The sequence below is a fragment of the Idiotropiscis lumnitzeri genome, chromosome 6 (assembly GCF_059441095.1).
Source record: "Idiotropiscis lumnitzeri isolate Australia: NSW breed Sydney's pygmy pipehorse chromosome 6, RoL_Ilum_1.0, whole genome shotgun sequence".
Classification (NCBI taxonomy): Eukaryota; Metazoa; Chordata; class Actinopteri; order Syngnathiformes; family Syngnathidae; genus Idiotropiscis; species Idiotropiscis lumnitzeri.
In genome coordinates, this window is record NC_142396.1 from 12778501 (window position 1) to 12805691 (window position 27191).

The 27191-nt window shown below is 39.0% G+C and overlaps 1 protein-coding gene across 1 annotated transcript in view; it reads left to right on the top strand.

Annotated features, from left to right (window-relative positions):
- Nucleotides 1-27191, top strand: part of cdh13 (cadherin 13, H-cadherin (heart)) — a 241863-nt gene that overhangs the window by 143238 nt on the left and 71434 nt on the right. The window contains exon 8 of the mRNA XM_088299366.1: nucleotides 12064-12242. Within this exon, the coding sequence (XP_088155492.1) occupies nucleotides 12064-12242 (179 nt within the window). The remainder of the gene's footprint in view (nucleotides 1-12063; nucleotides 12243-27191) is intronic.

Below are 27191 nucleotides of genomic sequence, written 5' to 3' on the forward strand. Positions count from 1 at the left end.
ATATTTAGGCGGCAGTTAATATAAGGGTTGAAGCGACTGCTCCTTTTTAAATCCTCCAAGGCATTTTTGGCGCTGTGTGCTTGGGGTGTGTGTGTGTGTGTTTTGAACTTTGAAAAAATGAAAAGAAAAAAGAAAGTGGACCACCTGGAGAAAGCTGCCCCTCTATACTAACTATCCACCGCTCATGCCTCTCTTGATCACAGCAGAACTTTTTAAATCTAAAACTTTCTGTTCTTATTTTAATCAGACCCCAGTCGAATTTTGTTTTAAAGTGTTGACATTTGACGAATGTGTATCTTTTGACTGAAACAAGAATGTAAGGATGAATGATAGTCACAGATTTATTTTTTTTTAATTCATATCATGGCAATATTTGAGAAAATATCAGATTTCGAACATAGTCTGAGATTTTCTGACATTTAAAAAATTGAGAACGTTGAGTTTTCCTTTATTGAGAAGCATTTGAATCCTTAGGGAGGTGGAACTTTTATTCAGAATGTTAAAATTAATGAAAATGCTGTATGTTTTTTTTATTTATTTATATTGGATTTAATTTTATATAAAATTGTATTAATATTTCACAAGAGTCTTTCTGATAATAGTCAAATTTTTGTGTAGTATCTTTTATTTGTGCTTTTAATATTAGCATCCATCCATAATAATGTATCACGGACAATGTAGGCCTTAAGTGAATTCATGCCAACAGACACAAGGGCAGCATATTAGTGAGAATGCCCATGGGTCTATTCCGATTAATACATCAAAGAGTTATCATCCCCACAAGCTAATGATAGTCACAAATTAACCAAACTTAAATGTTATTTGTCTGTGGGCTGATTCTGTATCAACTAAGTGCTCACTCACAAGTGAAGGGACATAAACAATGCTCACTTATGCAGCAAACACATTGGCATTCAGTCATTGTCTATCACGCTCATCCTGGATTGCAAGGAGATGGCGCGTCTCCCAGGTAACATATGACTTCAGAGTAATACACACGCAAAGGGAACTGAATTTCAATTGTGGGTCAGAGGGCTAATTAAACAGGTCTATTAAGGCTGCAAATGGACAAACGTAAACTGCAGCATTGTGATTCTTTGTGCATAATATTGTGAACCTTATATCTTCTGGCAAAGTGCAAAACACGGCACAGTTTCCTGTTACTTCATGTGGACCTTGAATTAATCTTTGGAGCTTTTGTCCATGGCTAATTTGGCAGTAGATCCATGCTGGGTACAATCAGACGTGGCTTGCTGGCTAATTTAGCACTCACCAAGACTAAACCTCCTGCCTGGATTGATCTGGCGCAATAATTTTTGGTCGGAATTATATTCAGGGGTCTTCCACAACATTAAAATCAAGACATGTCTGAGCATGTCTTGAGGTGTCACAGCCACCAGGTAATTTGATTTTCTTTAATGATGATGGAAATGTGCTGTGTGGCTGTTGACGTTGTCCCTTTATCAATACAGCCCTCGTTGTTATTGAGTTAATTAATCACTGTTGAACTACCGTGCTGAGATAAAAGCAAATCTGTTCTTAAAATATTGGGTTACATGAAAATCAATAGATACAATTTAGCAAGTGAAAATAAAAGCAAATTTTTGAAAAAGAGTGTGAACATTTTTACATAATTTGTTAAAGGTAAATATAAAAGTTCAACAGGCATTTTCTTTTGACATTTCTGTACATGCCTGAAAAAAAATATCTTATGATTACCAGTTAGTTTTCAATCACCAAGAGAAGATATGATTTCATTCATCCTAAATTGTTATTATGTCAAGTTGTTTTTCAGATTCCTCTGTTCATTATCTTGCATTGGATTTAAATTCTCACAGGCGAATATGCTAGACAGCCATCAAAATAATAATGTCCCCTGTCAGTCAATATGTTGACGCAATGCACAAATAAACATAAACTTAAAACGTATTGAACATTTTCTTTGATAGTTGTCTTTAAAGTTAAGTGAAAAAATATGGTTTACAATAAAGTTGCGAGTTTTCTTTCTTCGGTGGTTAGGCATTTTCCACGACTACACAGAACTAAACAACCAATTGTATATAAATGCTTAAATTTAGGATAGCAGTCATTGATATTTACCGTTTCTGTCCACCTCACATTGGAACCAAGTCGAGCAGTGAACCGCCAGCTTCAGCAGATAGTGTTTTGGTTAAAAAAGAAGGAAACGAGAAGCTTGTGAGAGAGAGTTGTCTCGCTCTTTGCATTTTCGGATGTTTTCGTTTCGGACAAGTCCGACAGACCATTTGTTTGTTTTGGTTTTTGGCCTTCGAATTATTCTATTTGCATTTCACAGGATTATTTATTTATTTATTTTTTATTTATGTTGTGTTTTTAGTTCAAGCTATTGGCAAAATGCTTACATTTCACATTATCAAAGCATAGTCATGTGTAAATGTTACCACACTGGACACTTGATTAAGTACATTTGCACTGCTGAATGTGACCGAAGCCCTCATAACTTGAATTAAAATACATCTTAAAGTTACTGCGATTGCTTTTGATATTTATCTTTTCATTCAGCTTGGCATAAGATGCAGACTATACGAAACCCTCTCATTTTGGAACAGTAAAATAAATACACTACAACCATAGTAAAAACAGTGCATTGTTAAAATAATACCTCTAAGACGTTATTCACACAACACTGAACGTAATCATCTTTGTAAAGTATATTATTGTGTTGATGACAATGTTTTCCCCTCTTTAAAGGCACGCAGCGTTTATACTGATCTCTTTTTATGTAGTCATGTGTCAAATTTGCACAAACAGTTCACTGCCACACAAAAATAACATACTTGTGTTATATTTAACTAGCACTCTTTTTTTTTTTTTACATCTAGAAAAAAGCTCATATATGCCAGGTACATAAAAACACGGTCATTTTACCCTGAATAAAACAAGATATCTGGAAACATATCCTTGAAATTAGTGATTTACAGCAGGGTGAGACAAACAGATCAAAACACCAGCACAGAGCACAAAGTCCAATGGGTAACAAAATAGGCTGGCGAACGTAGAGACTTGTAGTAAAATGCAGAAACCACTTAAGTCGTGGAGAAGAGATTTCCTCGCTACTGGAATGTACCTCACCATTATACAAACAGCAGTATCTGAGCTGTCATCGCTCTACTTACTAGACATCATGATTTGAAACTCAATAGGAGACAGAATAACTGCATATGTGTGTTTAAATTGTAGATATCTACATCCACGTGTGTGTTTGTGCGCCCATGTGCGATTATCTTTTGTTTCCTTTTCCAAAAATGTGTTGAATACGAAAGTACTGAGTAACATTCATCATTGGCAAAGGGCGTACATGTCTATGTGTGTGTGTATGTGTGTTTACCGATTGTATTCAGCTAATTGAAATGTGTTTGTGTTGGGAGTTTTCTTGCTGAAGTACGTTTCTGTTTTTATTAAGAAAAACAACAAGACCAAACAGAAGCTCAAACTTCACCCTACGTCTTTTCAGTTAGCTGCTTCATTTGCTTTGTTTCACTGAAGCTATTTGAATAAAATGCTCCCGACTGTATTTGGTAATAAATCGCATACAGTCAGGTCCATAAATATTGGGACATCAACACAATTCTCATCTTTGGATGTGGATTTGAAATGTAACGATCAAGATGTGCTTTAAACTTTTCGTTTTAATTTGAGGGTATTTGCATCCAAATAAGCTGACCGATGCTGGAATAACCACTGTTATATATACGTCCCACTTTATAAGGGAGCAAATATAATTTATTCAAGGAATTACTGATAAAAGCCGCGGTTTAAATTCTGAAGTGTTTTGTGCAATTTTATCTTATTATATTCTGCCAAATGCTTCAGAACTCATTGGATGGTGTTTCATAGAGCAGATGGACAACAACCTGAAGCATACTGCGAAAGCAACAAAACACCAAGTCAATCGCCTTACCTGAATCTGATTGAGCATGCATTTCGCTTGCTGAAGGCAAAACTGAAAGGAATACATCCCCAAAACCAATAGGAATTGAAGATACTTGCAGCAGAGCCAACATGAAATCCAGCATCTGGAGATGTGTATGATTTCCAGACTTCAAGCTGGAATTGAGTGCAAAAAATTTGCCTCCAGGTATTAAAAAGTATAAGATTGATTTTATGATTGTAAATATATCCCATTACTCTTTGTCCCTTGAAAAATAGGAGGTATATATTCAAGTTGCTGTAATTCTTACACTGTTCACATGATTTGGATTGAAATACCCACAAATGAACGCTGGAAGTTTGCCGTTAAAGCACATCCTGTTTGTTTTATTTTAAATTGATTGTGGCAGTGCATCCAAAATGATGAAAATTGGGTCAATGTACCAATTTTATAGATCAAACTGACTGTAAATGTACGTGAGTGTCTGAAAATGGCATATTGACAAAAATACATCAGTTTATACAGTTTAAAGTGATCCATAGTTTTTTTTTTGTTGTTTTTTTAATTTGACGTCAACATTTTAATGCATTTTATTTAAAATCAATCTGTAGTTGGCCAAATGATTAAACTTCTTGGCAGAGATTAAAATCTAATTTTCTGACCACTTCAGATTTGGGAAAACTACGGACATTAGTTGTGTTCAGTGCAAGTGCCGCTATGTGCTGTCTGTGCAAGCGCATGGGCAGTCCTGCCGGTGAATCTCAGCAATACGCCATGTGATAAATCATTTTGTGCTCCTTTTGAAGTCCCACCCGAGAACAGACATTCACTCTTTCTCCGTCACTTGAGTCTGATTAATAGAAATTCCATTTCAGCTCTCACAAAAGACTTTCTACACCATGCAAAATTTGAAATCATTTTTTCAATCCCACACACTGCAGCCCTTTTGGATGCTCTTATGCGCGCACACAAAAGACTTCAAATTCAAACACATTCTTACATCACTTTTAGCTGTAATGTATTTTGTTCACATCTGTTGTTACATCTAGGCTCTTTACAGGCATCAAGCCTGTCCCTGGTGGCATACACACATCTGCCAGGCTCTGTTGACTTCTCTCAGCATTTGAACGAATCAGGAGAGCTAGAGGCGACACGACTGTGCAGTGCCATCACACCACGACGTGTGAATTTTATTTTGTCTGTTGTCTTTTCATCTGGGCAAAGATAACTTTATGTCAACAGTCCTGTTTTTTTTGTTTTCATCATTTTGGCACAGTTGAGAGGTTACTTTATAAAACAAACTTTATAAAACTACCCAATTATGTTTGGATGAATTTACTCCTGGCATAGTTAATAGATGTTTAGCGATGTTATCAGAGAACTTTCCTCCTCATGGACTGGCCAGGAGCTTTTTGGGAGGGTGTCATTATTTGTACAATAATATGTTGATGCTATTATAGGAGTATTGCATTTTATTTTAGATCATTCTGATCTAAATAATGATTAGTACTAAATCAAAATCATATATAAAGTTTGAAACAGTAATCTTTAATACACAGAATCAGGTTGAGGCCCAAGTTTCACTTTATACGCGGCAATAATGACCAACCAATATTGTAAATTATATATTTTTTAAATAATTTACCAGATTGACAGGACATCTTGAGCGGTATTTAAATATTTCTCTGGGCACTAAGTATTTGCCGGGAGGAAAACCACCAAGCAGCCGCATGGATTGTAATCCTTCCCACGTGGCAGGAGTTAACTCATCATTGTTTATTTGAAGCAGCTTTGTGAATGACCTTTCAGTAAGTTTGTAATTTGAATGGCAAAGGCAGAATTTAGAAAGTTTGGCACCATTTGACACACATCTGCATATAATAATAACAATAATAATATCCAGCAAATGTGCTTTTTCTGGACTGAGAGTATTTTAAGGATGATATTTGCGCAATTTGATTGGATTCTCTGTAACTTTCTGGTTGGGCTGTGCGATATGGCTGAATTTAATATCGTCATAAGATAACGATATTACCTTGTGTGATTTTTAAATAAAAAACAAAACTTCCAACAATCCAAAAGGATTTGGAAAATGTATTTTTTTTTTACTGCCATCAATCAACATACAAAGTCAGCAATAAATTTAAAATAATTAAATTCATATTTTACTGCAACTGTGCTTCAATGATAAAAAAAAAATGTTATGCTCCAACAGCAGTTTATGTTATGTGTGCGCATGCGTGTGTTCCCTGCATCAGCGTGTGTGTTATGTACCAATTTGTCCATACATGACCGTGATAACAATTGAAGGTTCAGAATGTGGATAGATGTGTTGTGCGACTTGAAAAGAATAAAAAAATAAAACAGTTAAGTCAAGCTGTGCGATGCCTGAAATTTTGGTGTCGATCGATAACAAGTAAATACGGAAGCCAGTGTCACCAAAACCGATACCAAGCACTTTTCATAACATGTTATAGTAGTCCATATAATTTGTTTCATTAAATTTCATGTTATATGCAAATTACACTTTCTTGTTGGGTTCTTAACCATGCCTTAATATAATATGGAATCATACCAGCATACTTGACTTAAGTTGCACACGGAGTAATAACTTTTATTATCTGTTGGCTGGGTCTTGCTTCTGCACTCAAAGAAAAGTCGGCCACTAAATTTCATGTTATAGTTCGAAATGCTCAAACAAAGCAGAAATAAAATAATTATTAAACTAAATATTGCCATAATTTAACTATAAAAAAACAAGATCCTTGAAAATGTAATCAATCATTTTCATTAGAATATCATCTTACTTCATAAAACATTTTATTCAAGAAAAGTGCATTGAATAGCATCAGTACAACTTCATATTCTCAATGCTGCCTACATTTTAGTAAATGTAACTGATTCTTTTGAAAGTACATATAAAATACACAAATCGTGATCAGTTTGAACGTGTATTAACCTATAATATAGTGTGACAAACATTAAACTGAACCATGACTCAGATCTTATTGAAGCTTTAATCTGGATTTGGTCACCATTTCAAAATGAAAACTACCTTTCGGAGCCATAAGGCGCATTTTAAAGTCCTGAAACTCGTCCCGGGCGCCTTTTGAGGTGGAGCGCCCATTATGAGGACCAAGTGCAACAAGTGCACCGCTGGGCTGACTGCCAACATTAACTGCCTGCACACTGCTTATATAGAGAGAAGGTGGGCGTGGCTAACGACAGCAGGCGGACGTGAGAGGGGAGATGGGCGTGAATGACAACGCAAAGGCACGCCCCCAGTGCAAAGCAGCCCCCAATGGCCCTATATGGGCAAACGTGTCTGCTAGCTCTGTTGTAGCAGCAACACAGGTAATCCGACAATGACCTGGCGTGTTTGTGGGAGAACTTGCCCAGCTGTTTATTTCTGATGCAGAAGACGATTTTGATTTGTGGATGATGACTGATTAATAATAATGTGAGTACATTGTTAAATAGTTCAATAAAATACAACCAAACTCAGTTTTGCACCTGATGCCTTTTTAAAAACCGCTAGCCACGCTAGCCATGCTATCTTCTGTTTTAGTGTGCATGCATGTAAACTAAGGTATTGTATGGTAGGCTGGGAGGCGGAATTTTGCTGGGCCTACACTCCTATGCTATTCAGTTGATTTGGGGTGATAGTTTTAATTTTGATGTAACACCGTGACCGCACATCCTTTGTTGATTAGTGACTGGCTCACAAAGGTATTGTGTCGGCATCCCATCTGAGGGGCTACGTGGCAACGAGATGGCGAGGCAGACTGATAATGACTCATGTGTTTGGTGGAGAACGTGTCCAGCTGTTTATCTTGGATACAGAAGACAAGGACTTGGTGCATTTTTGGATGAGGACAACTACAGCATGTTGTTAAAAGCTAAAATAAAGTACCACCGAACACCCGCTGCCATTTTAAAAACACGCTAGCGCGACTGAGCAGCCAGCGCGACTGCTCGGTTCTGTTTGCGCCCAATGATACGGTGCGTTCTATCTATGTATCAAATACAGAAATAGCACCCTCAACTGGTACTGCGCCCTTTGATACGGCGCGTCTTTTGGCCGTAAAAATACGATAACTGCCGCTTTTTTTCCCCTCCAGCCAGTTTTTCTCATGCTTCCTTCTCCTATCCTGCCGTGTTGGCCCACAACTGTCATTGGCGGCAGGTGTGCCTTTTGCATGCGCTAAACTAGGGAAGGCGTGAGGAACATTACGATTTTTGTGTATGCGTTAATGCTTTATAAATATGGTGACTTAATGTTGTAAAACACTTTATGTGTACCGTACGAGCAAACATGGATGTCGATTTCTTGCATGAATGCCATCAAGGCAGCAGTGGGTGTGTGTCCCTTGCTCGCTCTGCGTGTGACCCCGCTTGCCATCCGCAAGATGATTGTCACCTTCTGGTTTTAACTGTTGATTAACATCAAACTTGGAGGGAAGAATGTGATTTGTTGAACTGAGATTTACATGCAACACAAGCGTGGCAGGGTCCTCCTTATTTTGATAATATCTTGTAAGTTGGTATCACAATTTCGGTACGATAAAGATAGGTCGTCCTGCCCTACTTTCTGGCGATGTTAGTTTTGTTTTTGCCCACCCATGATCACAGTTCCTCTTCATGACCCAAAAGTGAGCCCACGAGCCAGGAGTTAAATATCTCATCAGGCTTCAAGACCTGCCCATTTTGTTCTTTGATTGTTCAAACAGCTCAGTGATTGTGCGGCCTTTTAGTGTCATTAAAATCAGTGGAAGAAGTTTTTTTGTTTTTGTTTAGCACAACTGGGCAAGCGTAAATTCAGGTGTCAGAACATTCACACAATGATCACATCATGTTATCACTGCATCTCATTCGATTGTGCAGCCGTTCCAGGTGTAAAAATGAGGCCAGTGAGTAAAGGACTGACAATGCCAAGAGCTTTTCTTATGAGACACTTGTCAGAATCCGAATCAGAAATCCCTTTATTGTCACTGTACAGTGTGCAACGATATTAGAGAGCTCCTCTCTCCAGTGCAATGCAACAATAATTTAATTAAATATATAAATTAGATAAATAAAAGAATAAGCGGTTGGATTTTATATATTTGAGAGATGCATCAGAGTGAAATAAAATGTGGGTGGGATATGTTCCCTGAGACAACAGATATATCCATCATTTTAATTCTGTAATTTGATGCCAGTTAGCATGTCTGTGTGCTAACTGGTGTGTGTGTAGGTGGGGGTGTGTGTAGGTGTGTGTGTGTACTTGTGTAAGATCACTGTGTCATCAGTAATGGTGTGACTTTCTGGCTGTGAAGTGGAACAGAATTTAGGTAATGAAGAAGATGGCTCTGCGTAATTAGTCCGGAGAGGAAGGATTATCGGTTTACTTTAACATTAATGGTTCACCTTGAAGTGCAAATGGAAAGAGGATAAAACCCTTGCCTGTCCAGCGCTCTTTTACCTTCAACTGGACTGAGAGACTTTTCTCTTATCCTTATTTTGCATATTTTCCAACATTTCCCATCTCAGTAGTTCACTTTCAGCCCCATTTAAAGTACATATTTCTAACTGAACGGTGCTGCTGATTGTTAACGTGACCATGTTTGAAAATCTCTCGGAGTAGACATTCAAAACAATACCATTTCTGGAATATTCTATCTGGCGGATAACCACACAAAAACTATGGGCATGGGTGTCCGTACATGTCCATACATTAAGTACATCAAAACAAAAAACAAAAAAATGGAGGACCGGTGGATTCACAACACTAATAGAATGCTTCCTCTTTAAACTGGATATTTACGACACTGCTCATGTGGATTTGTAATTTACAAATAAGTTTTTAGGCTAAATTGAGCTATCATGGCTTTTAATCAGGTATATTTTTCAGTCCGGAAATTATGGCAAGCGGACATGAACAGGAAATTCGCCAGATAATAAACAACAAATAATATTTATGAATTATAAAACCTCCTCCGTTAGCCTCTTGTCATACATGGATTTTTTTTTTCTTTTTTTAGGCTGAGTGAGTGGCGTTTGACAGCAAGGACTGAAGCACGTTAAATGGACATAAGATGGACGAGTATGCCGGACAATTATTTTGTGAATAAAGAACGATGACGGAAGGGTTCCCAGGTTGTGAATCGGCAAATGACAAAGACAGTATACGTTATAAAGAGTAATTAACAATACTTATGAGGCACACAATAAAATCCCAATTAAAGAAAAGAAAACTACAAACACATGAAGACAATGACCGCACAGAAGTTTTATGATTTACTTTGGCAAGGCACGAGTGAGGCACTCGCTACTGTTTCTTTGGTTGATAAATTCAGCCAGGGGAACTGGAGCAAGACCATTTAGCACCTAAATGAGCTTCACATATGCAACATTATAAAAACCGGCGCAGTTCAAAACATTGTACTTTTTAATTATTGCCCAATGATGATAGCGGCGCAGTTTCTTGGCCAAGATTTTAATAGCTTTTTTGTACAGTACTTCTGATGAGCAGTTAAGTATAGTTGTTGTATTAGCATATATACATGTTGTATGACCATTTAAGACCAAATTATACAAATGGACTAGCGACTAACAAATATACATATTGTTATGAGAGACGGTATTATTTTTTTTTAAATATGTACTGTCCATTCCCGAGTAAATACATACAATGATGTATTCAGCACAAAACAAATTCGATACAGGATAAACTGTCTGTGTTCATTACTAAATTCTTGACTTCCATGTCATCAGAGAGGCAGGTGAGATCCTCGTCTCTCCTCTAGTTTACTGCAGCTCAAATGTACTACACTGTTGAAACACAATGTCAGCTTCAACAACGCCGACACTGCTGATAAACCTGAATCAAAGATGTTACTTTTTATTTCTCAAAATATAAAAAAGTAAAAAAAAAAAATTGGCCAAACAAACGCAGAGAGAGTTGTTAAAGATGTCCTTGCTTCAAAGGCAATGGGTGATGTGGGTGATGTTCTCAAGACCCAGACATAAGATAAAAACCTCCCATTCTCCATAACAGACTGTCATGTCATCATAAAACCACTTAATCTCTGCAGGGTCGTAAGGGGTGGGGGGGGCACACTATACCCTGAACTGGTTGCCAACCAGTCGCAGGGCACTGAGACGCCACAGGAAGACGTTTCCCCTTGCAGGTCAATACTTCAGTCCCAAATGCAGGGTCACAAACAAAATGCTTGATTTTAGGATCTTAAGTCACATAGAGTAGTCTCTGGAGATGTGTTTTTTTTTTTATTTGACCAAAACACAATGTTTAGTCCAAACAACACAAATGAGAATTATGGAATTCACAATTCTGTCTTTACCAACTTTCTATTCAACATCCAAAATCATCTGTCTCACATTTCCCAGTGACAGACATCCACTTTGCTCTACGTATCCATCTGTGGCCTAACCATATACGCCGCTATCACAGTGCTGTCATCTTCTCCTCCAAGAAGAAACCGACAGCATTGAGCAAATGTTTGCCTGACTCTGAGCTTATGACAGCCAGAACATGAAGCACTGGAGCGAGACGCAATTTAGAACCTTTTGCAGCACTTGGGAAATGAAAACACTACTCAAAAGGGACGTGACCTGACACGGTCTATATCTGTGTGCTCGTATGAACGTACACGTCTTGCAATTGCCGTCATCGCAATCAAGCAACAGATTGCGTGTGTTCAGTGTCGGAAAATGAACTCCTCAGCTTAGCTATTGCAAAGATGATTTTCATTGTCATGACCGGAATTAACATGCATTGCCACAAGGAAGGTAAAGCAAATGAAAAAGTTTACTTGGAGTTTACCCAGTTGTGGCCCCAACATTAGTTACACCTGCGCAATCAAACTCTGTTTAAAAGTATCGCTTTGCAAAGATGAGAATGCTCAATTTGGATGTGAATTGGTTTGTATTTTCTTTTAGTTGCATTAGATGGCATTTGGTTCCCCAGAAAAGCATTATAAATATGTAAATAATTCAAATTTTCCACTTCTTACTCAATTTATTCAAATGTACGTTTTTTTCTGTATCATTGTCAGATATGATCACTTACCTTCTAATTTTATCGTTAAATGGTGTTTTAACAAGTCCTGTTGTTGCACCTTGACTTATGTTCTCGTCAATGTCTTCCCCAGGAACCACGGTGATGACAATGACGGCGTTTGATGCGGACGACCCCGCGACGGATAACGCCGCTTTGCGCTACAACATCATCCGACAGTCACCAGACAAACCGTCACCGAACATGTTCTACATCGACGCCGAGAGAGGCGACATTGTCACTGTCATCTCCCCGACGCTACTTGACAGAGAGGTGAGTGCTTTATTATCATATTAAGCTTACACACATCTGTGGATTTTTCCAAGACGTTTATCTTATCTTTTAACATGAACGTAGGCAGAAGAAAATGCACTATGCATGAAGTTATTTTTGGGGGTGTTTTGCAAGGATATATTTTTATCCTTACTATCCTCCAAAAAGCACGTGTCAATGCAAGATGAGTTTCATACCATTACCTCCACTAAACAGAGTGCGACAGTGAGATGATTGCTTTTTTAGCACGGTGACGAATGCCAGAACATCGATTGGGTCCGCTAGTGGAGGAGGAATATTAGCTGTTGTCAAACACTTAGTGCCCTGTTTAATTGAAGTGATACAGATTCACTTGTCCGCTCTGGTGGTGTCCAACAAGCCTGCTTGAAAACCTTCCATCCGGAACTGTTGCAGCCTTGCTGAGTGCACCAATAAGCTGTTACGGCCCAGCCACAGGATGCTGCTTAATGAAAGCCTAATTGATTAGACGGACAGAGAAAGCATATGGTGATTGCTTTCTTTTTTTTTTTTTTTTTTTATGAAATGATTTGATAATTCTGCTGTCAGATACAATATGAAACAAAAAGATTATTTTTAATGTATCCCCTCATCCCTACTATCTAAAACTGTATTAGTGTGTTAGCTTTTTATTCTCAAAGGTTATTTGTCATCATTAATCCGCTCTGTATGTGCTCTCAGCAGTTCAGTTAAACAGCAGAGCCAGATGGAAATGCAGGAGGCAAAAGTTCAGAACGTTCCTTCTCCAAATTTGGAGAGATTTCCACTAATCCCTGTCTGTGCGTTTGCTTGTATAAGGCTGCTATCTATGTGGGCAGAAAGTGCAGCATATGTGTGCAGAAATGTGTTAGAAAGAGAGACATTCATACAACAACATGGAAAGGATGAACCGTTGCTTCTCACTTGTGTGGATTCCTGCAAGCGAGTCAGTTGCAGCCACATGAGTCTCACTCGTGGAGGGTGAGACGCAGAAGAAATATTGTAACGTTGGCTGGTGGCGAGTAATCCAGAGAAAATTGCCAAATCTATTTTGTCACATTGGAATCAGTTGGGCTGTCTCTTCTAGTGGTGTAAAAATCCCGCCATGATCTGAAAATGTATTCCACAGGTCTGTGTTTTTCTCCTCAATATACATTTGCCGTGCCAGCCCCCACTCACACTTTGCTTCACATTATTCGGACTCGCTTTGGATAGATTGGAGCCTGTAATTTGTGACAGCTAATATGATGATCAGATCAGGCAATTTCATTATTGTTTTTTTTTCCCGTCACCATGGAAACCTCTCAATTATTGTGCGAAGGTCGATATTCTGTCCTTGCCAACTATGATGATGATCTTCTTTAATACTCCCTTTTCTCTCTGAAATATTTATTTGCACTTTGTAATGACCTCCTGATTTTTGAAATGTCAATACAAGCACGCACTGATTAAAGCTTTTTACTTTGAATTCTGAATAGTTGGATAAATGAAGCACAGCATGCATTGGAAACTTTTACGGCTACTTAAAAGCAACAGAAAAAAAATAGCATGACACAAGTAAGTTTAGTTGGAAAAATAAATTGTAATCTTAAATGTGGAAATTTGCTGTTGTGAAACAAAACATAATAATATTAGCCTCAACCAAACGTAATCACAGGAACTCCTGTTTTCCTCTTTGAGCTTTTTTTGCACATATATTCTCATCACCCAATGACTAAAGTAAAGAGCAGACATGGAAGTCATTAAAAAAAAAAAAGATAGAGAACGCAGTCATGGAAGCTGGTTTGCAATGGCCGCTATAATTTTCTCTTTAGTCTACAAAATAATAAGGTTCCCTTTGAATATTTTGGTCTAATTAATATGCTAATGTGGTTCATTAGCCAAAAGCTTTACTGCGTAAATTGCAAAAAGTATGGATCACTCTGTGAGCTTAACTTTTATAATTTTTTTTAATTCATATTGACCACATATTTCCCATTATTTGAAGATTATAAATAAACAAATGAAAGTAGAGGGCTGACTTTGTCATTCTGATGACAATGATAAGTTGTAGCGACTGAGTGATCACATTCACGCAGACTCACACGCGTGCACACACTCACATCTATCACGGTAATCGATTTTAGCCCGTGGAATGTGCGTCGGGCTGTAGCCAGATAGAACAGACTGGTAATGGCAACGTGACTTTCTGACTCTAATGCTCCGCGGCCCATCTGGGGGCTGTCACTGCTAAGGAAAGCCAATCGATGAAGTCGGCCCGAGCCCTCCATCTGCTTCCATGTTTTACAGAGGTGAATTACATTGAGATAAAATGTCTGACGTAGTGAGCAAGCGAGAGTCTTTCAGTGTGTACAGTAATTTCTTGAGAATAGCACTCGCCCATGTATATTACTCCTGCCTAAAATCGCCATTGCAAATCTGTTTTTTCAATGTACTCAATATTACATCCCAACAATTTTCTGGTTGGTGCCGTCTCTGTAGATCTGTTCAAAAAAAAAAAATTAATAACTCGGGTAAGGCTTGTGCTCCGCCCGAGGCTCTGGTGGTGACCCAATTTTTTTGTCAAGATTTTTTTCCCTTTAAAATCAATCAGCGATAAGAAAAAAAAAATGTAAATGCTGTTTGTGTGAATGTGTTTTGAGCAGTGGATAATAGCCGCCCCGCTTGCTTCCATGACACCCCCAAGTAAACAAGAGATCTTCATACCCTTAAAATGCATCTTTTTCAAAAACAGTTATTACCAATAAACTGGCGTTCCCCGCTAGCCGTAATGTGACAATATGTCAGCATAAAAAAAATCTGTTCTGGTCATTTTGCCACAATAATGCCTTCAATTTAAGTCAGACATGCAATTACATGATGCAAAGTTTAATCAAAGTTGAAGTTGGCTTTATTTTTGGTTTTTCTATATCTTAAAGAATTCTGGCTAAAAGCTAAAGATGGTTATACAGGAGAGTGAGATACGCTGCTATTTGCATACAAGCCGATTCGTCGACTAATCGAACTGCTTTGGAAAAAAACCTCCTTTGGTTCTATTACATTTACTTAATTTGGACATGATCAAAATGGTAAACTAACATATTTGAATATTTTTTTAGGAAAAAAATAGCCAATTGTGTAATTTGACCACATTATAATGACGTGCCCCCAGAAGTAATGTGATTTTTTTTCCGGCGTAATTGAGTAGTAAAATAATTAAGTTTGTCACTGCCCTGAGTGTGAATTGCTCATGCTCAACATTAAGCTATGTTATTCAAGTGACATGCATATAACGTGCCACCGACGGCAGATAATGAGACCTGAATTAGAAACGTGTGATTTTGTGATTGTGTTTGCATACGTGTGCGTATATAACGTCCACCCTCCCAAATCAACCTCTTGCCACCCCCTTACCATTTTTTACTGTCTAAAACCACATCTACTCTGCGTTGAGACGGGTACCATATTCTTGGCTGTCGAAAGTATTTTTGTTGCCATGTTACGTCAAACTAACGCAGGATCAACAGGTATGACACGAGAACAAATATCACATCACTCTGTGATTCATGGTGAGTAGCAATAATTGCTTTCATATTGGAGAGGCATATCTTTGAAGAAAAAGTCACATTTATAATACTGTCGAGTTCATTCATATGTATGTCGATTTACAACAAGAAACTCATAACATACACTCTCGAAATGAGATTATTACATTAACTTTATATTAAAGGTTAGTGTCAGTACAATAGATGAGTCACCGATAGTTTTGTTGCTTTAATTAACTTTTTCCACGGCAGTCCCTTTGACGTAGTAAAACAGCAGGACAGACACTGTTGTTAGGAATTGCATAATTAGATTTCTATTCCATTTAGGTTTTAGTGAGGCAACTTCCTGCAATGTGTTAAGTGTGCGGGGAGGTCACATTTTTACTGCATTGCCAACCGCTGAGAAGTGGGACACATCACACTCTGTGCTTTTGAGATGCCGTTGAAAGTGGACAAAAACTATGGTTGAAGACCTCTAATCAGGGTTCGTACACTTTTTATTTTTGTTTTCCATGACTTTTCCGTGACTATTCCAAAAACTTATACTTAATTTCTAAGACTGGAAACTTCACGAACTCTCCCAATGTTCGTAAGTAGCTTCATAATATTTTAGAATTCACATTGAACAAAGAGTCGGGTTGGGCTTTGTTTGAACCTGAAAGCCGGTTGTTGATCAGAATTTCCCAGCACTGACAATTTAAAGCACCCGAGGACCTTCTGTACAATTTCACACACAAAATTGCATTACATGTACTGCTACTGGACACTTAATAAATAATGCAACGATTATCTGCATCATCTACACAACTTTCGTAGTATTGTAAGTATCGCACCACTGATTGCTTAATCTCTGCTCTAATTGTTGCACATTTGTCATTGGGGTGGTATTACTGCGCAATGGTTACGCTATGTTATGCAATGATTTTCTACATTTACATGTCATGTCTTTGTTTATAGAGGTTGCCCGATACTGTAATACTAGTGTAGCTCATACTGCCGGAGACAAATTTCTTGGCCAATAAAGGTCTCATTCTGATTTGAACAATTCTGTTTCCAATTCTGGTTCCTCATTTCCATCCCAGTTCCAAAATATTCTCAACATAGATTCTTTTTTGGGGTCAGAGTTAAAAAGTTAACATGGCTTAAATCAGGGATGTCAAAACTAATGGCTATCCATTTATTAAGCAAAGTGAAAATTTGACACTTTTGCTGACTTACATTGTATTTTCTTTCCTGGGTGCCAAGGCAGGAGAAGAGAAGTTGCTCCAGTTATCCAAGTGTTGGGAAAGCGATCAAAGCACCATATCTGATTTCATGAATGGTAAATTGTCTGTCACTTGTACTGCGCTTTTCTACCTTCGGTACTCAAAGCGCTTCACACTGTTACCCCATCAGCCAACTGATGACGCAACATCAGAAGCAACTGAGGGTGTGTCTTGCTCAAGGGCTCTTTGACATGGTGATGAAGCTGATGTTGTCCGAATGTGCGTGCGTTGTTGGTGCAGAATGGCGGCGTTGGGGAATGTGTGCACAGGCTGACTAACTGGAAAGGAACGCGAAAACTCCTTTCAAAGGCTCACATTATCAGATGCAAAGCAACTTTCTCGTCCTTATGGGATTACAGAGTGTGAGGAAATCCATCTTTGCAGTGTAACCCCCGTCTGCCTGTTGTTTGTTTGGCTCGCAGATTCCCATAGAATCTCTGGCAACGAACGGCTGGTTAAATCCCGGTAGATGGTTCCCCAACGCCACCCATTCAAGTTTAGGTGGCACAGATTTTGGCTTCGTATTGTGGCCATTCCACAAGTTTGAAGATTTTTTTATTACCTAGCCAGATTTATTTTATTTATTTTTATATACCAACTGAATTGACATTATTATTATTAACATTATTCACACTTGATGTCAGTCTGGGTGTTAAAACAATTAATCTTTCACAACCGATTGCAACACGTATGGTGTCAACCACTTTGCCTACACGGTCAATTTCAGAGTACATTTTACTCTAAAAAGACTGGATTTGGAGTATAATTTGACTGTAAAATCCATCCATCCATGATCTGTTCTGCTTCTCCTCACGAGGGTCGTGAGGCGCTGGAGCCTAATCCCAGCTGTCTTTATTCAGTATTTAGGGTACACCCTAGACTAATTGCCACCCAATCGCAGGGCACACAGAGGCAAACAACCATTCGCGCTCACACTCATACCTTGGGGAATTTTAGAATGTCCGATCAACTTGCCATGCATGGTTTTAGAAAGTGGAAAACCGGAGTATCCGGAGGAAACCCACGTAGGCACGGGAAGAACATGCAAAATCCACACCGGAAAGCCAGAGATGGAATTGAAGTCACGACCTCTACACTGTGAAGCCATCGTTCTAAACAACCGGCTACCGTTCCGCGGCCAGTAAAATATTCAATGGAAAATTTACTCTGAGAATTTGAATTGTAAATGTGTATATTTCTTTTTCATCATCTTCACTTCATAATTAGGATGCCCTTTCTTTTGGAATATTTAATCATTTCAAGTACCATATTTTTTAGACCATAAGGGACACTTAGAATCTCTTAATTTTCTCCAAAAACTTTTGTATGGATGTCATCTTTTTAGCTCGTCATCTTTAATACAAATTCCTTCCTATTTATGTTCACGCAAATTACTTTTGGATATGAATGTTTTTTTCTTGGTATTTGTCATTAGAAAAACACAGCACAGGTAAATGAGCTGCCACACAAATGAAACAATAATGACTGTTGACTTTGGGGGGAAGTCATATATTTGTTTGTTTCCAAATGGTTTCTGACAGAAAAAACATCTTAACGTGTGTTTTCCATATTAAGGACTCACTTTGCGTGCTTTGTAAATGTGTTTACTTTAAGTCATTTGTTAAACATTATGGATGACAGCTCGATGGACGAATATATATGGTGGTCTCCTGATCAGCTGTACAGTGTGTAATATTGGCCATATGGAAAGTGGCCTGGTGTTGGTTTGGCGTGACCTTGGCTGTGTGCTTTCTGGCAGGCTGATAAGAGAGCTTATCCTCTCTAATGGCTTATTTGGCTCAGTGGGCAGTGTTGCTTCTCGACTGGGATGTGATGAACTGTTCTGGCAGGTTCCAGTTTTTTTTTTTTTTATTACTGAAGTTGCACAGCATACAAATTTGATATGTGCTCATTTTAATGTGATACTTTGTGCATTTATGAATATTTTATTTGACACATTCACTTCGCATTTGTGTTTGCTCTATATGCTTAATCGAATGATGTGGAATTGTACAATTATCTTCACAGACACATTCTCAGTATGGATTGATAATACTATTGGATGGTTTATATATAGTGTCGTTTAGTTATATATAATATAATAGTTTATTTGTGTTGGTCGCTGCTGGGTCGACTGTGATTCCATTGCACCGGTGACTTAACTGCTGGGTCAAATTAGACTTCGCCGTTGGGTCAATTTTGACTTTATTGTTGGCTCAAAAGCGAATTTGCTGTGTGATTAATCTAATGTCTATACCCCCCCCAATTGGTCTGAATTATAAATAATTAAAATGATGTAATTAATTATTCCCTTCAGAACTTGAATTTGGCTATGTGCGCCATACCAGAATGGTGAGATAGGACCTTAATCCCGCCCTCAAAATAAAAACACCACTTTAACACCACGGCCACAGATGATGGCTTAGCACTGAACTCAAATGTTTACAGCCAGTTCAATGGATGTGTCACGTGCATACCTGCTGAAAGCAATTCTATGTCGGCATGAAGCCTGCTCATATTCTCCTTCCTGGTTATGTGTTGTTTTTCTCAGAGAACACATTTTCTAGTTTTGAAGACATTTTGCTGTACAGTAAGGATGTAATACTGAGAATTCCCCCAAAATCTGTGGCATGAGACGAGTGTATAAAAATGTATGAAGAACAATGAAGAATTACTTGGTTAAACGTATTCCGTAAAATATGAACTCACAATGCTTTGAGTGTACACTCAAAGTTCGAGTTAAAGGTTGGACTTTTTTAGTCAAGACCTTCTCTGCAGTTACATCTGATTTTATAATCAATAGAGAATATAAGTGAAGTAAGATGCCTGTTACAATGAGCAGACGGTGAGTTGGATTAAGATGGAAGGGCAATTTGCCCATTGAATTTCATCCAACACATTGCTGTACCTGGCAGAATCACTTTGGCATGTTGTGGCCTTTTTTTGGTTACTTACAATACAAATAAATGCTTTCAAAAGTAGGAATCCATTCAGTCAAATTCCACACATTGATCTCCTTCACAAAGTTGTCCATCTTTTGGAAAAGAAAACAAACATTTAGGGCAACAGGGGCATTTCTCCCTTTTGACACAAACCAAACTGCAACCAGCACTAAACTTTTTCACTAGTAAAGCGTTGCCATAATCGACCTATTTGGTGCGCATCAATATAGATTTACGGACTAGTCATACTTCTTTACAGCTTTCTGTGCTCCATGACTCCCAAGCGGGTTCTCTCAAACCCGCTCTGGAACACCTGATGCGTTCACAAAATATTTCAAAGAGTAGAAATACAAGTTGAGTTCACATTCACCCAAAATATGAATGCATACATGAACTTTGTTTAATTTCACTCGTTTTTATATTACACTGGCCCAACTGTTGAACCACTCCTCCTCAAAAGTCTAATTTTACAACAAGTTCCATGGCCACGTCATGCACCATCAGCATGTACTCCGGGTGGACTGATCCCCAGCGAGATACTGCTCTGTTCTCGGTTTAAACAAGCCATAGGTGCCACGATTCCAGCCTGCACAGTGGGTGTTGGAGGGTAATACCATGCAACTCTCTTCACAAAAAGGACACGTCCTTATGCGGTGTGACAACCTTTGTACTTACTGCTTCACGTCACCATTAAACCAGCAGCCAACAAATTGAAGTCCCTCAGATAAAAGAAAAGCAAGGGGACAAAATAGTGATTTGCAAATTAACAACATCCTGTAAACCGATGTCGATGATCAAACCCAATACCAACAGTTTATGTGTGCAGTTGGGTTGAGAAATCAGTGCGTTTTGTTTTGTGTTATTTGCAGAGCAACGTTTAAGATCAATCAATCAATCAATCAATCAGTCAATCAGCACAACTACAAAGAGATCTTGTGATTGCTTCATTCAGTGCCCTGAAAGAAGCAAGAGTTGTAGCTGGGCAAGTCGTGGTTGCTTCACCATGGCAACGCGCCTGCTCACTATGCCCTGAGTATGCAACAGTTACAGGGGTTTCTTTAAAGGGCAAAACTTGCAATTTGCTGTTTGGCTTTTAAATACTACTACCTATGCACTATAACTACATCCATTCATCACCTGTACTGCTTCTCCTCACAAGGGTCGCGGTGGGTGCTGGTGCCTATCCCAGATATCTTCAGGCAGTAGGCAGGGCACCCACGACCTGTGCACCTTGAAGCCATCGTGCTCACCAGTCGTCCACCGCCCCGCCCACTATAACTACAGAACAATGCTAATATTATAAGTTGTGACATCAGTCCAGGAACTTCTCTGCCATATCTTGGATAATCTGCGATTGGCAGGTAACCAGTTCAGGGTGTCCCCCGCCGACTGCCCAAAGACAGCTGGGATGGGCTCCAGCACGCCCACGACCCTTGTGAGGAGAAGCGGTGTAGATAATGAATGGAAAGATGGATGGATGGATCTTGTATAATTTGTGAACGACCCAGGCTGCATTCTGAAGTTAAAGAGCCAGTATAGTGTGATACCGGTATATCATATATCACCATTATATTTCCATGAATTTACTGAGGTTGGGCTATCAACAAAAGACATAACAATTGCCATAGAAGAGAGATGAGTGTTTTGTGTGCGTGTGTGTGTGTCAAATTAATGAAAAACAGACAGGGCAATCAGGCCAGCCTCCATCTTTCTAGGGTGTAATGGAACTTTAAGTTTCTGCATTATGTGGCTACACGAAGATAAAAATTAATGGACGAGAGAAGCTGAGATATCATTACGAACGCAGCTGCCTCATTAATGCCGAGACCTCGGGGAGGGAGATGGACTTATTCCAGTCTGATGCATAGCTTGCGGGGTCACTTTGTTGTCACCTGTCCTGCTGGGACTCGACTGCAGGAATGTGTTTGTGAATGACGGTGTGGTTATAAGTCCATATAATCTTCTTCGAACACAGCAGTCGAATGGAAACAAATCTCAAATGTTCCGACTTGTGTTCTGTAATATTCACGATTTTCCATGATGAATAAAGCAAAGCCGTATTGAGTTGGAAAACCAAAACACTCTTCCAAGGCGGCTACAGCCAAGTCACGTCGTATCATTAAGGTAACATAAATAATTTGACTGACTCAAAAACACTAATTGTGAATTAAAAAAATCATTAAATGATTGAAATGCTGAAATTACAAGCAAATATTTAACACTCTCACGGTGTGCTTAAAAATGTTCTCTGTCGTTCTCATGAATGCCATATTATTCTTTAAATGTATTTCAGGAAAATGTGTTGGTAACTACTGGCGATTGGTTCCCATTGTTCTTCTGCTTAGCTCCAATTTGCAGTCTTTTCTACCTTTGAGCATATCATCTCTTTTGATGTGTGTCATTCTGAACTCTCCCTTCTGTGTCAACACTTCATTCGGGGCATCCAATTACTCTGCAGGTCAAAGCGTTATGATTCCACATATAGCAGCGGTGCTTTTCAGTGCAGGACTCAAAGAGGCATTCAAACGACATCGGCGCTTGGCTTCTGAGTAACCGCTTTGCAAAATGTTGTTTTCAAGCATTTCCAAGGCCACCTTCTAATCGGATCTTCCCGCATATAATTGAATGTCAGTCGTCACATAAGGACGCTCGGCTCTCTTCAATTAGCATCTTGTTTTGTCGTGTCACAACAGTGGAACAAAACAGACAGAGAAATATATACTCCTCCTAGGTAGTGGACAGACTTATTATATGATATCATTTATATGCAAATGATATGGCACGGAGAACACATTGATAAGATTTCATTATGGCAAATTTGATGTGTACTTCAATTTATAAACTCTCATTCACCTGTTATGATTAAGAGACTGAAACTGCATAACCAGTTGAGGTACATCCAGGCATGGACAGAGTTTGCACTCTTTGAGTGGACGGGGAGGAATGAGTCATGGAAATCTGGCTTGTGGTGAAAAGGCTGAAAAAGACCATTGAAGGTTGAAGGTTTGACATTTCTTGCTGAATGGGCAAGGAAGTGTTCCTAATAGCATGAACTCAACAAGCAGTGCACACAATTGTGCACACGTGCGATATGCGCATGCGCCATCATGCAACGTAACAGCCTATTAGCGCGACAAGGTGCTTTTCTCCCAAAGGGTCGTGGGTTCGACCCGCAGACCATTGTGACCATGTCCAAGTGTCCTTGGGCAAGAAACTGAACCCCCAGTGGCTCTTGATGCTGTGTCATCGGTAAAAGAATGAGAAGACAGTGTCCCTGTTCTTTGAGTACCTCAAAGGTCAAAATGTGCTCGCCAAGTGAAAGACTCTTCACCGTTTTGCTCGCATTCATTTTGAGTAATAATTAAGTTCAATTTAATTCTCATTCACTCGTGTTATGTGATACTGATCTGAGTTTTTTGTAGTCAAAGCAAATATTGTTTTTAATACCTGTTGAGTTAATGTATCAAACCAAATGTAATCCTCGTTTCTGTTTCCCCAAACCATTTCAGTTGAAGTCACTCAGCAGATTTTCCACGGTGCCCTCTCAGAGAATAAAATAAGTACAATTTAGTCAGTTTTAATCAAACTCAAATTTGTTTCCCCACTTGCCGCATTTCATTTGGAACGATGTTAACAGCAAATCTCTGGTGCAGACCAAATCAACCACCTGCTGCAAGTTGTGATTCTGTGTGATTTCTATTTTGTTTCAGTGCTTAAATAGTCCCATTAGTAACAATTATACGATAATAATAAAAATGTCTTCAAACCAAATGCGAGGAAAGCATTCTTAATTGTTTTGTCTCATTCCGCAGGGCCACCACTATAGAGTATTTCTTATTGTCTCCTTGTGTGATGGCAACTTGCCAGATCTTTGTCAGTTCTAATAACTACAACATGACTGTGAACTCAACCACCTTATGCTCTTTTGTTCTTTCCCCCAAATGAACAAGGTAGACAGGCACTGATGAAATATGGGCCCCCTCCTCAGCAAACCCCCGTACTCCCCTTGTTCCCAGATTTCCAGATTCCATCATGCTTCTGCCCACTTGCATTAGTGAGGAAATGAGATACCCCTAATTAATTAGATCTCCGAGTGCTAAAGATGAAGATTACTTTGGGATGAAGGTTAGATGTGTCAATCATCGCTTTTTGTCGGATAGACTAAGGGTTCTTTAAGATAAATTGAGCCTCGTGGGCATTGTGCGTCTCAGTGTGTGTTGTTAATCACTCCCCCTGCATACACTCACTTTAATTGAATCTCACAAAGAGTCGGCAATGTAAATGTGAGGCTGACATCACTGAGGACAATTAGATGCAGTCGAAGACAAGACGCAAGATGCACAGCTGGAAGTGACAAAAGAATAATGTGATTGTTTTCAAATGAGAAGGAAATAAAAACAAAAGGGGAAGCATTAATACAGCCGGATAAAATGTGATGAGTTAAAAGGCATAAAATATAGAATTGATTAGTGGAGACCACTTTATTGGTAATTTAGTCAAACACTGGTTTTAATGTCAAATGTGAGCTGGAATACAATTCTAAATCAATGAAATGAATCTCTGCTTGCTGGAATCAATCCCAGCTGATTTTGGTGAGAGGTGAGAAGTATTGTACCTGAACGTGTTCAATGAACAAATGTTCATGAACTCGTTCATGCAAAGTATTTTGGCTGGAACTTGAAGTGAACATCTTTGCTAATGTGCTCATTCTGGCGTCTGTCAACGGTTTTTTGAATGGCAGTTGATTTTCTTCCAAAAAAAGAAAACCAACCTAAACACACGGTAAACAAGCCGTCATATGTATTTCATATGAGGAGGAAGTGAGTGTTTTCTGGAAGTCGCAGGTGTGTGTGTGTTACCTGAAGGCAAAATGGGGGGTTTATTTTCACGTGTGTACATACAGACGAACGATTGACACTTAAGAAACCTATCGTATGCATGTTTTTGGAATATGGGAGAGAACTGGAGTACACTGTGAAAACGTACGCAAGCACAAGGTGAACATGCAAGCTGCACAAAGAAAGACACAATTCAAACGGCCTCAAAATTATGCGACGGATGTGCTAAGCACTGCTGCCACGCAAGAAAAATATTGTTGTTTTTGGACACAGCAAACGACTAAAATAGTTGTGTTGATCTATGTTTGGGAATGATCCGAGCAATTTGAGTGGATGCTTGATGGAAATTCTATTGTATCATTCCTTTGTGCATTCTTTTGTCCTTGATCGCATTCTCTATATTATTTCAGAAAAAGTGTTTTGACTGGAAACAAATGATTCCTCATTCCTCCCGAACAAACTTCATCTTTTATTATTTGTGTTAAAACATTTTGAATCATGGCACTGCTTTTGCAAAACCTGAAGTGGCTTTCAAAAGAAAAAGAAAATCACTTTAATGCACTTTGTAAAAAGTCACAGCTACAAATCCCACATTTTCATGTTGAGGCTAAGCGTAGCATGCCCGTCAGTAATAAAATAGGGTTATATTGTGTCATCCTGCTACATTCTCTCAAGTAGTCGCTACAGTGGTTCCATCCCTAATGCTCACAGCTCGTGGCAAAAAGTCGATATTAACCAAGCTCAAATATTTGTTCATTCAAATTGCTATGCAGCAAAAAAAAAAAAAACCTGAGACCTTTTTAAAATTCCAGAGTAATCTAGTGGAGTTGCGAGTGGCCGCTATTCCTGTGTCCTAAGGTGGTATTGAAAGGTCAGCGTCGAGCGAAATGGGTTTCAGAGGTGGAGGACCTGAGAATGGATAGCTGAAAGAGAGTGAAAAAAGGTGGACGCATTCAGGTGGAGGGCAGCATACTTAGGGTTACACAACTGCTTTCTGCTCAGAGGCTAATATGCGTGTGTGTGTGCGTGTGTGCGCGTGTGTCGCAGCGCTGAGGGCTTCAGTCACGCCGCACTGTCATTAGAGCTAAAGAGAGCTCCAGTCCATTTATTTCCCTCTTGAACTTTCGCACCACTCTCTCGTCCTCCTTGCGATTCCGCCTGCTGTTTCATTCTTCTCGACTGTTTCTACTGCTGCCTCCCACCTCTTCCGCTCTTTCATCCTTCATTTTTTCCCATCCTCATTGACCTGAGGATAAAAAGTATTTGTCAACAGCTCTTACTCTCCAGCATAGCCCACCCCCTATCCACCCTTCAGGCGAGAATTAATTTCACCCTGTCTCCATGAGAGAGTGCATTGATTGGAAAAGTTTGGCTGCGTGCTGAGTACTTTTTATTGTTCTCTTTCCCATGCCACTCTCTCTTTGCTGATGAAACCAAGCCTGGTTCATTGCCTCTGCCAAAGTAGACACAATGCTATCGGGGACCATCTCTCTTTAGGTGACTATCTTTATCGGCCCTTGTATATAGATCTCCACCTCCTCCTCCATCTGCCCTCCTCTTTCACTGAAGACATAAATCAGGCCTGTGCAGCATGGAGGTATGGTGATACATTCATTCTCTTGTAAAAGAGAGGACGAGAGGGCAGACAAGAGGTTGACATTGACACAAATTGCAGCATATGTGCAGAGGTCATACATTAATTCCCCTTGTGAAGCCCATCATTTGTTTCCTATAAATCCTGTTAATACCATTGCAGACTGACGCTCAAATTGGAAGTTAACGTTCTCTGCTGTCACTCTCCGTTTGATCTATTTGCAGCAAGCAAACAATTTAAAATGAGTGTTTTTCTTCTACTTTCACGACAACTATTACTTCTAGAAATAAACACTAGCTTATTTTGTACTACACTAGCTTGTATAGCACTAGCTTATTCTCCATATCTATCATGTCTCCTTGGAATGTGCAATTGTGGAAAACTGCAAATTAAAATTTGCAGTGAAGTAGTGTGAAACAAATTGATTTCTAGGATATTTGGGATACTATATGTTACTTCTCTCCTGTGATGTATTCAAATAGACACCATGGTCTCTACATCTTGAATGTTGTGCCGGTGCAAGCCATTTTTGCCAATATGGGACTTTGGATGACTACTCTGCACCCTAGTGGAAGTTCTGGTAGGGATGGGTAAAATTAAGTTTTAAGATGCTTCATGAACCCGTTGTTGTATCTCTCTTGTCTCCTCAAGTTGGTTTAAAGAAAGATGATTAAGAAATGGCAAGTCAGTGTGCATTCTTGTTGATGAGTGATTGCAATTTAAAGGGCTCGTTAAATACAACAACTGGTTCATGAAGCATCTTGACGTTTCATTTTCCCATCACTACAT